The sequence below is a fragment of the Bos indicus x Bos taurus genome, chromosome 10, assembly GCF_003369695.1.
Source record: "Bos indicus x Bos taurus breed Angus x Brahman F1 hybrid chromosome 10, Bos_hybrid_MaternalHap_v2.0, whole genome shotgun sequence".
NCBI classification, from domain to species: Eukaryota; Metazoa; Chordata; class Mammalia; order Artiodactyla; family Bovidae; genus Bos; species Bos indicus x Bos taurus.
Window position 1 is genome coordinate 65,467,977 of NC_040085.1, and position 12,058 is coordinate 65,480,034.

General features: G+C 40.4%; 1 protein-coding gene and 1 non-coding gene across 2 annotated transcripts in view; both read left to right on the top strand.

The window, feature by feature from the left end:
- Positions 1 to 5,859, top strand: part of DAAM1 (dishevelled associated activator of morphogenesis 1) — a 183,059-nt gene extending 177,200 nt beyond the window's left edge. The window contains 2 exon segments of the mRNA XM_027554228.1: positions 1,588 to 1,758; positions 3,146 to 5,859. Coding sequence (XP_027410029.1) covers positions 1,588 to 1,758; positions 3,146 to 3,355 — 381 coding nt within the window. The 3' untranslated portion in view covers positions 3,356 to 5,859.
- A 5,797-nt stretch (positions 5,860 to 11,656) lies between these two features.
- On the top strand, positions 11,657 to 11,761 carry LOC113900515. The gene has a single exon (XR_003513158.1). It is a non-coding gene; the product is annotated as a U6 spliceosomal RNA (small nuclear RNA).
- Positions 11,762 to 12,058: the final 297 nt, after the last annotated feature.

Below are 12,058 nucleotides of genomic sequence, written 5' to 3' on the forward strand. Positions count from 1 at the left end.
AACCAGACAGTACAGTACCTATTTCAAGGGCTCAGACATTTTCCTAAGAATCCAGTGAATAGTTAATTTTTTATTTATACACACCCTACTTTTTTAAAAATTTTAGTGTGGGAACTTTAGTCTGGGACGAGTTTTCTTCAGATTTCCAAGACCAAAATATACATGACTTCATCATCACTAGAATTCCTAGATAAAAAGATCATTCAGGATGGCTTGAAGTGCAGGAACTTGAATGCTTTTGAAACGCAATTGTAGGCTGTCTATTGCTGTTTTGTTCATACCAGAACTTTTAGAAATTAGCTTGTAAAAATCATGGAGCAAGCTAAAGCACTGTGTGTGGTGTGTGAAGAATGTTGTATTTTTCCCTAAAGAGCTTAGTTTCTAATATAATAGCTCCAAATAAGTAAAAGATCGAGGATGCCTCAGTGAAAAGCGAATATTATTATAAATTTAAAGATATGAAATATATGTATAATTGAAAATTGTTTTACTTAAGAAGAAATGTTGAAAATATTTCCTTTATGTAGGTAGTATTGCCAAAGCATCACAGAAACTTAATATATTAAAGGCAAGCAATGCAAGAAAAATAAAAGCAATTAGACCGTGAAGTATTTACGCAGTCCTCCCCAACCTAAGAGTTTCTAACTATGAAGAAAATGAAAGAGCTGGCCATTTTTTAGTAGTTGATAAGGCATAAGGAATGAGAATTCATTTGACCTTGAAGCTAGAAACACCATCCTTTGCAGCTTAGGCTTAATAGCATGAGATCCTCACAGAAGGAAGTATAGTTCTTAAAAACCAGTTGACTGGCACCGAACAGTATTTGGATGGCCAAAATAACGCTAAGACACTTGAAAGCATACTATCTTGAATTATGAAGATAACCGCCAAAAGAGCTAAAAATGGAAATGTTAAAGACTGGCTGTGCTGTTTTGTTACTGTATATATTTTTTAATTTAATTTTTAAAAATTATCCCTTAATATTTTGCATTTTAGCTGTTTCTAAAAGATTTGCCTTGAAGAGGGCACTAAAACAAAGGTTTTGGAATAAAATTGTATTCTCAGTCCTGAATTTTGGGTTGCCTCAATGATTCCGTAATCGGTGATTGTTTTCTAATTGAGGCCCAGGAAATAGAGTAATACCAGCATTGTTTACGATTAGGAAAAGCAGCTGATTTTGATATTAACCATATGGCATCAATAAATATTAAACTACTTCAAAGAAAAGCTAAAGGGGTAAGTTTCCTTACCCCTGCTGAGTTTGCTATTAGTTTTATATCCTGAGCACTCTGTCCTCTGGTATTCTGCTTTCTTGTTTTTTACTACTGTTTAGTTAACAAGAAGTCATAGGATGTAATCATAGATGTTAAGCTGAAATGAGGTGGACAAGAATAAATGGTTTCCCAAGATGCTGGAGTATTAAATTTTTTCCTTTAGAAATGATTAGATATGTTTAGCAGCCAAAGGTAAATCCAGTGAGTTATATTTGACTCAATTGGAGCTTCAGCCCCTTAAGAGAGATTGATATTTATGTGATCATGGCGTTCTCTTGAAACACTGAACTTCTTAAAACCTTCTTTTTCCCAGTTTACTAAAGCAGTGAAACACTTTGGGGAAGAAGCTGGAAAAATACAACCGGATGAGTTCTTTGGCATTTTTGATCAGTTTCTTCAGGCTGTGTCAGAAGCCAAACAAGAGAATGAAAACATGAGAAAGAAGAAGGAGGAGGAGGAGCGCCGAGCTCGCATGGAGGCTCAGGTAAGAGGGCAGGTGACGGGCCAGCCCCACTTCCCGGAAGTTCTCCACTGCATCCGCTTGGTTTTTAGGAAGCACTCCAATGTGCTGGCAAGGAGGAGGGCATCAAAGCCCCCTCTAGAACGCTACTGGGAGTTTAGTCAGTAGAAAGTTTCTCTTCAGCAATGTGGCAGTCTATATGCAAAGCCTAAAAAAATATATTCACATCCTTTGATCTGGAGTTCCACCTCTTAGAAGTCTTTCTAAAGAAATAATTCTACATTTCCACGAAGAGAACAGCACTCTTTATAATAAAGCCCTAACCTGGGACAGCCTAAACGTTTACCAACTGGGCACTGGTTCTAAATGATGTTCCGTTCAGTATGGTTCACTCACTCAGTCGTGTCTGACTCTTTGTGACCCCATGGACTGCAGCACACCAGGCCTCCCTGTCCATCACCAACTTACAGAGTTTACTCAAACTCATGTCCATTGAGTCGGTGATGCTATCCAACCGTCTCATCCTCTGTTGTCCCCTTCTCCTCCCATCTTCCAGTGAATATTCAGGACTGATTTCCTTTAAGATGGACTGGTTGGATCTCCTTACAGTCCAGTCTCCTTACCGTCAAGAGTCTGATCCAACACCACAGTTCAAAAGCACCAATTCTTCAGCACTCAGCTTTCTTTATAGTCCAACTCTCACATCCATACATGACTACTGGAAAAACCAAAGCTTTGACTAAACAGACCTTTGTTGGCAAAGTAATCTAAATGATGTAATAGCTACATAATGGACTATTTATGCAGTCCTCAAAAGTCATGTCTTTCTCATGTGAGAAAGCTTACAGAATGGTTTCCACATGAAATATTTTTGTGTAAAGTAAGTGTTGATAGTGGTGAGATATACCCCCAGAAGGTTCATAATGGTTATTTCTTGGTAGAATTAAGGATTACTTTTCCCTTTTTATCTGAATATATACATTTTATATAATGTATGCATATTATTTGGATCTTAATAATTGTAACTCTTGCATAGTGGGTTCTAGGCATCCATGGTAGAGAGAGGCTAAATAAGCCTTTGATGTCAAGAATGTGGCCTGATGAGCATTTGCTTTCATCTGTCTATACCATCAAAGAAACCAGTATTTTTAATTAGAATATCATGAGGTTTACCCAGATTCTAAACAGTGAGAGTCTAATTACAAAATGGTGGTCATTTTTTTCATTGCTCCTTGTTTCTACAACGAGCCCCCTCACATCCCAGTCACCCGCTTGTGACAGCCAAGGGATCGGCAGCTATTGACAGACATGGCGTCACTGCACCACTGCCATCCACAGTGTTCGTCTCCACCGAATACAAAATGCAGTATTGTCCTGACACTTCTCTAAGCGGTTGCTTTCCATTTTGCAGCTCAAAGAACAACGTGAAAGGGAACGGAAAATGAGGAAAGCAAAAGAGAACAGTGAAGAAGGCGGAGAGTTTGATGACCTGGTTTCCGCTTTACGCTCAGGAGAAGTGTTTGACAAAGACCTTTCCAAACTGAAACGGAATCGCAAGCGCATCACCAACCAGATGACGGACAGCAGCCGGGAGAGACCGGTCACAAAACTTAACTTCTAATTTCCCTTGAATTCTTTTTTAGAAAGCTCATTAGCAGCCCTTTGAAGTGACTAGAACTTTTCATTACACTGCCTTGCAATCCAAACAGTGGCAATTTCTCCTTTCATCTGTGAGTGAATGTGTGAACGTGTGTGTATGTATGTGTGTGTATATATTAAGAAATGTATATAGAAGTCTGAGTGTTGTCTGGAGACCTATGTTTGGTTAAAACAGAAAAAACAATCTATGTCTATGTATGTGCTCAGAACCCCTTTGTGTATGCATTCATATTGAGTGTGGCTCATCTTCTTTCCCCGAACACCATGACTGTTCAGAAGCACAATACTGTCTCCTGAAAGAGATATGGAGACATTCCCTAGAGTAAAAAGAAAAACAAAAAATAAATAAATATAGCTTGAGAAATATTTTATGGTTTCCAAGCTTGATATACTTTGAAATTATTTTCATTGGTGAAACTGGTGTTGGAAAAATATAGATTTCAAATGGTTTTTGATAGTTGACAAGTACGATGCTGGTGCATTGCATCAGTAATTGACAGGACCAGCTTAGAATTTCTGACGTTGGTGTGGGGATGCAGTCTGTAAATGTTTATGGAGAACATCTTGCACACAATCTGAATTTTGTAGAATGTCAATCAGAGTTCTTTTCTATGTTTAAAACCTGGACATCAGTTTCCCTCCCTAATTTCATCGAGTTACCTGCCAAGCACTCATGATGATTTCTTTACATTGCTTTTGGAAAGAACACTATTTATCTAAATGCAATCCATGCTCTTGTTAAAGAACAAAGTTACCATAATGTGCTTGTTTTCCTAACAGTATAGAACTATAAACTTTCAAATTTCCCACCCAAGACCTAAAAGAAAGAATTCTCTGAAAGGATAAAAACAATTTTTTAAAAAATTTATGGGGTGCCTTTTTTTTTTTTTTTTTTTGGTATTTTCTGTTCTGTAGGACAAGCTGCATCTTCTGTAAATATGTTTCTGAACTGAAGAACACTTAGTGAATGCACAAAATGTCACCACCACCACCAGAGATGCCAAGATCTGTTTATCTCTAAGTATGTTTGAAGTGGTTTGCTGTTTATATGTTGTCATTTTAAATTGTGTGTCAATAACACTACCTGTAAAATTTCAGTCCAAAAGATAAAGCTCTCAGGGAGAAATGAATAAAAATAATGAACATTAGAAAATAAAATATAGATGCTTACCATTAACCTACCAACTCTTAATATCCTTAAATTATATGATATATACAGAGGACTGTTACTTTTTTTTTTTTTTGCTTTGCTTTATTTATTTGTAGTAGGGGAGGGGGGCTAAAGTTCTCTATTTTCTTTCCATCAATCCTGTTGTGGTTGGGTTTCCTGTGGAGAGTAGTTTGTCCTATTGCACTAGAACATTATTTACGCACTAAATTGAGTTTCAGTCAATTAACGAATATTTATTGAAACACCTACTATGTGCCAGGCATTGTAGGGCTACAGTGGTAAGCAAGACAGAGCCCCTGCCCCCAGGGAGCTTAAGCTGTCACGGGGACAGTTAAGGGGCAAACAGAATACCAGTGTGTGTGCTGTATAGGAATCGTGCTATTTAAAATAATTTGTATAAACTATAATGCTTAGTGCAGAGGGCAAGGTCTCTGCACTTCGTCAAAGCTGTGAAATCGTGCTCCAAGAGTTGGCAAGAGCCGTGGTTTTACGTTCTTCCCCCTCATTGCAAACTTAGCGACTTTCTACATATTACACAGAAGTAAATGACTAGCAAATAAAACAGTCACAAATAAATAGCAGACGTCACGCTCCCCCGGCTCCTAGGTATCAAAGTCTGCATGTATACTGTGTCGAAGATGCAGACTGAGACTTCGCTCAAAAAAGCTTGGAGGCGAGGAGAAGTGGGGTACGCTAGTGGGGTTTGTCTATTCCTTAACTAAAGTGCCTCTATGTATATTCTTTTCTATTTAGAGCAGGAGAAATTTGATCTGGCTTGAGTTTGGGACTGCCTTTTGAAAATGGCTTTGTTTTACAGTTTAAGGAATGGGCAAGTGGAGGGAGTCACATAAAGGAGCAAGTTTGTGCAGCATGTTCCTCTCGCCCTTTGTAATCATCCTCGTTTTGATACGGCCATCCTGGCCGGCCTCCTTTGCCATTTCCGTTTTTCGTTTCTTTCCCCGAAAGCTGTGTGCAGGTCATTCCATGTGCCATTGTTGGAAAAAAAGAAAAAAAACACCTACTTTTTAGATTGGTGCTGGTGTAAGTAGCCACTTTTTCTCTCTTGGGTGTGTATTTCAAAAGTTTTTGTTTGTTTTTTTAAATTAATGCCAAAAAGACAAAGCATTATAATTTGTAAACTTAATTATATGTCTTGTATCTTATTAGTTTAGTAGTTGGAACCACTTAGTCTTTAGGTGCAAGACTGTTGTTATAGTACCAAGAAAAAAATGTTGTATGTGTTATGAGACTGTACATTTTTTTTAAATAGCAATATGCAATAAAGAAATGAATTCATTACGTGTATGTATATGCTTTGAGTTTTTAAAACAAACTTCTTTGCAATTTGCACCATTAAATTTAAATATTGCAAGTTGGTTAATTAGGAACTATACAAACTTGTTCATACTGGGCCTTGAAAAGTATAGTTTTCTGCTGTGGCAGCATTCAACACATCCACAGACCACCAGATACTACCTCTTTCTGAAATTAACCTTTTTGTGTAACTCTGTATGAGTTAAATAGTTTCATAGTGAAAGTGAAGTCGCTCAGTCGTGTCCGACTCTGCAACCCCATGGACTGTAGCCCACCATGCTCCTCTGTCCGTGGGATTTTCCAGGCAAGAGTACTGGAGTGGGTTGCCATTTCCTTCTCCAGAGAATCTTCCCCTCCCAGGGATCGAACCCGGGTCTCCTGCATTGCAGGCAGATGCTTTACCGTCTGAACTACTGGTAAAATTATTCAACTGGAGGTATACAAAAGAATCTCTAATCTCTAGAATCAATCTTTTTCATTTTGAAGCATTTCCTTTAAAAAAAATTAATTTATCATATTGGTCAATATGGGAAGAGTCACCTGTACAGAAGAAGGAATGTGCATTGTATCCTCTGAAAACTGGCACTCTCTCTTGGCCCCACGTCACTTTGGTTTCCTGGCTGTCCTCTACCCAATGTAAAATCAAGCTGAAAACAAAGGATCCTAGTAGTGGTTGCTTGAGAATCCAAGCACTTCTGATCTTGGGAATGGACTCATGATATTCTTATAATTACTTTTTATTTAGCTCCTGGATACTGCATAATATCCAAACGTTTTTTTGTTCTTTTGCACTGGCATTCAGATGGGAGAGATCCTTCTCCATGGTAGGGAAATGTTATATTCCTCCCTACAGTGGAATATACCATTTCCTCTTTACACATTTGAGTGTGGCGCTACATACGGAACCACCTAGCCCCTCAGCTGCCCTGGGGTATTGATAGAAACAGGGGAAAGCCTGAAACTTTGAGATCATTATGCCTACTTGTATGTCTTCAGTTTTCCTCAGAAAATGATCCCTAGGGAAAATGTGCTTCTGTCAGCTGATGAAGCTATTCAAACCTTCCAGGATTCTGCCCTTTTTCTATAACTTAACATGGATAATCTTTAATAAACTAGTTTGAAAGTGAAGTCGCTCAGTCGTATCCAACTCTTTGCGACCCCCATGGACTGTAGCCTACCAGGCTCCTCCGTCCGTGGGATTCTCCAGGCAAGAGTACTGGAGTAGGGTGCCGTTTCCTTCTCCAGGAGATCTTCCCAACCCAAGGATCGAACCCGGGTCTCCTGCATTGCAGGCAGATGCTTTACCATCTGAGCCACCAGGGAAGACTAGTTTGGATACAATTATTTAATAGATTAAGTTCTGAAAGGGAATTTTCTGTGACTTTTAAAAAAAAATAGCAACCACCACCTGTTTCCTATTATATGGAAAACCTAAGTTAAGTCCTCCCAAGGTTTAACAGCTACTTGATACCATTTGGTTCCATAAGCACTAACTTCAGGAACCATGGGACTATGTATGGAGAGACTGAAAGGGTTCTTGCATCAGGGTCATTCATGAACCATTATACTGAGTTCAGTGCTCATTTTCTCCATTAGGACGATATATATAGGTTTATGTCTCTATATCCCTGTGCCCTCTGTTACTGGGAACTCTACTGAAGTCTAAAGCCTTTTGAGTTCATAATAAAGAAATGGCTTAACATCTATAAATTCTTTATCTTGGAGAAAGCTTGGAATCCCGGAAGGAAGGAAATGTAAAAGGAGTTTCATGTTTTCCATCAGTTCAGTTCAGTTCAGTTGCTCAGTCGTGCCCGACTCTGTGACCCCATGAATTGCAGCACGCCAGGCCTCCCTGTCCATCACCAACTCCCGGAGTTCACTCAAACTCATGTCCATCGAGTCAGTGATGCCATCCAGCCATCTCATCCTCTGTCGTCCCCTTCTCCTCCTGCCCCCAGTCCCTCCCAGCATCAGGGTCTTTTCCAATGAGTCAACAAAGTATGTCTCTGCTTTTGAATATGCTATCTAGGTTGGTCATAACTTTGCTTCCAAGGAGTAAGCGTCTTTTAATGTCATGGCTGCAATCACCATCTGCGGTGATTTTGGAGCCCAAAAAAATAAAGTCTGCCACTGTTTCCACTGTTTCCCCATCTATTTCCCATGAAGTGATGGGACCAGATGCCATGATCTTCGTTTTCTGAATGTTGAGCTTTAAGCCAACTTTTTCACTCTCCTCTTTCACTTTCATCAAGAGGCTTTTTAGCTCCTCTTCACTTTCTGCCATAAGGGTGGTGTCATCTGTATATCTGAGGTTATTGATATTTCTCCTGGCAATCTTGACTCCAGCTTGTGCTTCTTCCAACCCAGCGTTTCTCATGATGTACTCTGCATATAAGTTAAATAAGCACGGTGACAATATAGAGCCTTGACATACTCCTTTTCCTATTTGGAACCAGTCTGTTGTTCCATGTCCAGTTCTAACTATTGCTTCCTGACCTGCATATAGGTTTCTCAAGAGGCCGGTCAGATGGTCTGGTATTCCCATCTCTTTCAGAATTTTCCAGTTTATTGTGATCCACACAGTCAAAGGCTTTGGCATAGTCAATAAAGCAGATGTTTTTCTGGAACTCTCTTGCTTTTTCAATGATCCAAAAAATGTTGGCAATTTGATATCTGGTACCTCTGCCATTTCTAAAACCAGCTTGAACATCTGGAAGTTCATGGTTCACATATTGCTGACCCCTGGCTTGGAGAATTTTGAGCATGACTTTACTAGCATGTGAGATGAGTGCAATTGTGCGGTAGTCTGAGCATTATTTGGCATTGCCTTTCTTTGGCATTGGAATGAAAACTGACCTTTTCCAGTCCTGTGGCCACTGCTGAGTTTTCCAAATTTACTGGCATATTGAGTGTGGCACTTTCACAGCATCATCTTTTAGGATTTGAAATAGTTCAACTGGAATTCCATCACCTCCACTAGCTTTGTTCATAGTGATGCTTCCTAAGGCCCACTTGACTTCGCATTCCAGGATGTCTGGCTCTAGGTGAGTGACCACACCATCGTGATGATCTTGGTTGTGAAGATCTTTTTTGTACAGTGCTGTATATTCTTGCCACCTCCTCTTAATATCTTCTGCTTCTGTTAGGTCCATACCATTTCTGTCCTTTATCGAGCCCATCTTTGCATGAAATGTTCCCTTGGTATCTCTAATTATCACCTCCAAGGTCAGGGGTGGCGGCCAAGAGGAGCTACCCCACACCCAAGGTCAGGGGCAGTGGCCGAGAGGAGCTACCCCACGCCCGAGGTCGGGGTAGAGGCCGAGAGGAGCAACCCCACGTCCAAGGAGCAGTGGCTACGTGGGCCTAGGAGGGCCGAGAGGAGCTACTCCACGTTCAAGGTCAGGAGGGGCAGCTGTGAGGAGATACCCCTCGTCCAAGGTAAGGAGCAGTGGCTGTACTTTGCTGGAGCAGCCATGAAGAGATACCCCATGTCCAAGGTAAGAGAAACCCAAGTAAGATGGTAGGTGTTGCAAGAGGGCATCAGAGGGCAGACACAATGAAACCATAATCACAGAAAATAGTCAATCTGATCACACGGACCACAGCCTTGTCTAACTCAATGAAACTAAGCCATGCCATGTGGGGCCACTGAAGACGGGCGGGTCGTGGTGGAGAGGTTTGACAGAATGTGGTCCACTGGAGAAGGGAATAGCAAACCACTTCAATATTCTTGCCTTGAGAATCCCATGAACAGTATGAAAAGGCAAAATGATAGGACCCTGAAGGATGAACTCCCCAGCTCAGTAGGTGCCCAATATGCTACTGGAGATCAGTGGAGAAATAACTCCAGAAAGAATGAAGGGATGGAGCCAAAGCAAAAACAATACCCAGTTGTGGATGTGACTGGTGATAGAGGCAAGGTCCGATGCTGTAAAGAGCAACATTGCATAGGAACCTGGAATGTTAGGTCCATGAATCAAGGCAAATTGGAAATGGTCAAACAGGACATTGCCTGTCAAACAGGCAAGAGTGAATGGCAACATTCTAGGAATTAGCGAACTAAAATGGACTGGAATGGGTGAATTTAACTCAGATGACCATTATATCTACTACTGTGGGAAGGAATTCCTTAGAAGAAATGGAGTGGCCATCATGGTCAACAAAAGAGTCCGAAATGCAGTACTTGGATGCAATCTCAAAAATGACAGAATGATCTCTGTTCATTTCCAAGGCAAACCATTCAATATCACAGAAATCCAAGTCTATGCCCCAACCAGTAACGCTGAAGAAGCTGAAGTTGAATGGTTCTATGAAGACCTACAAGACCTTTTAGAACTAACACCCAAAAAAGATGTCCTTTTAATTATAGCAGACTGGAATGCAAAAGTAGGAAGTCAAGAAACACCTGGGGTAACAGGCAAATTTGGCCTTGGAATACGGAATGAAGCAGGGCAAAGGCTAATAGAGTTTTGCCAAGAGAACACACTGGTCATAGCAAACACCCTCTTCCAACAACACAAGAGAAGACTCTACACATGGACATCACCAGATGGTCAACACCGAAATCAGACTGATTATATTCTTTGCAGCCAAAGATGGAGAAGCTCTATACAGTCAGCAAAAACAAGACCAGGAGCTGACTATGGCTCAGATCATGAACTCCTTATTGCAAAATTCAGACTTAAATTGAAGAAAGTAGGGAAAACCACTAGACCATTCAGGTATGACCTAAATCAAATCCCTTATGATTTACAGTGGAAGTGAGAAATAGATTTAAGGGACTAGATCTGATAGATAGAGTGCCTGATGAACATGGACGGAGGTTTGTGACATTGTACAGGAGACAGGGATCAAGACCATCCCCATGGAAAAGAAATGCAAAAAAGCAAAATGGCTGTCTGGGGAGGCCTTACAAATAGCTGTGAAAAGAAGAGAAGCAAAAAGCAGAGAAAAGGAAAGATATAAACATCTGAATTCAGAGTTCCAAAGAATAGCAAGAAGAGGTAAGAAAGCCTTCCTCAGTGATCAATGCAAAGAAATAGAGGAAAACAACAGAATGGGAAAGACTAGAGATCTCTTCAAGAAAATTAGAGATACCAAGGGAACATTTCATGCAAAGATGAGCACAATAAAGGACAGAAATGGTATGTTTTCCATAGCAAAGAGCAATTACTTTTTATTCATCTTGTAGGGAAAACATCAGATCTAACCTTTGGCCTCTTCACTGACATGCTTTTGTCTACTGCAATCAGCTGTGTGTTTCCATGGTATCAAACAAACAGCATGAACACGAGATTGTACACTAAGGGGTTCTGACAATGGAGATCGTTATTTTAATCAAACCTGGGTATGTCTGTGTTTTTATGGGGAAAAAAAAATTTCCCGTGCCATTTATATAAAGCATGTGTTCTCTCTGCTTCTCTGCCTGTGGTTTCTTTCATTGGGAGGAAGAATAAAGGTCATAGTTGTGTATTGATCTTACCATCTCCCACTTAATTTACACCCTTTATGGTCATGTGTGGACATTCCTGTGGCAAAGGAAGCTGCAATCCCCCCATCAATGGTGAGCATCTCTTAGCATCCTTACCCCCATCCTCCCATCTCACTTCCAATGTAAAAATACTTTCCTAAGTCAAGTGAGATTGAGGGGCCACCCTGACTCAGGGATAGGACGAATGCCAAGACAGGAGGTGATTGTGGTGCCAAGCAATGACTCAGGAAGACAGGGTAGCAGGGAGAAGGAGGTGTCTACCAGATGCTTAAAGAGAGAGAAGTCCTGCTCCCTTCAGCAGTGCATATACTAAAATAGGAATGATAAAGAGAAGATTATCATGGACCTGTGAAAGGATGATAACAAAAATTCATGAAGCGGTTCATATTTTTGGAATCTAATAAAATGGTATAGATGATCTTATTTGCAAAGCAGAAATACAGACACAGATATAGAGAACAAACATGGATACCAAGAGGGAAAAGGGGAGGGTGGTGGGATGAGCTGAGAGATTTGAGACTGATACATATACATCAATATGTATAAAAGAGGTAATTAACGAGAACCTGCTGTATAGCACAGGGAAGGCTTCTCAGTGCTCTGTGGTGACCGGAATAGAAAAGAAGTCCAAAAGGGAGGGGATTTATGGATATGTATGGCTGACTCATTTTGCTGTAGAGCTGAAACTA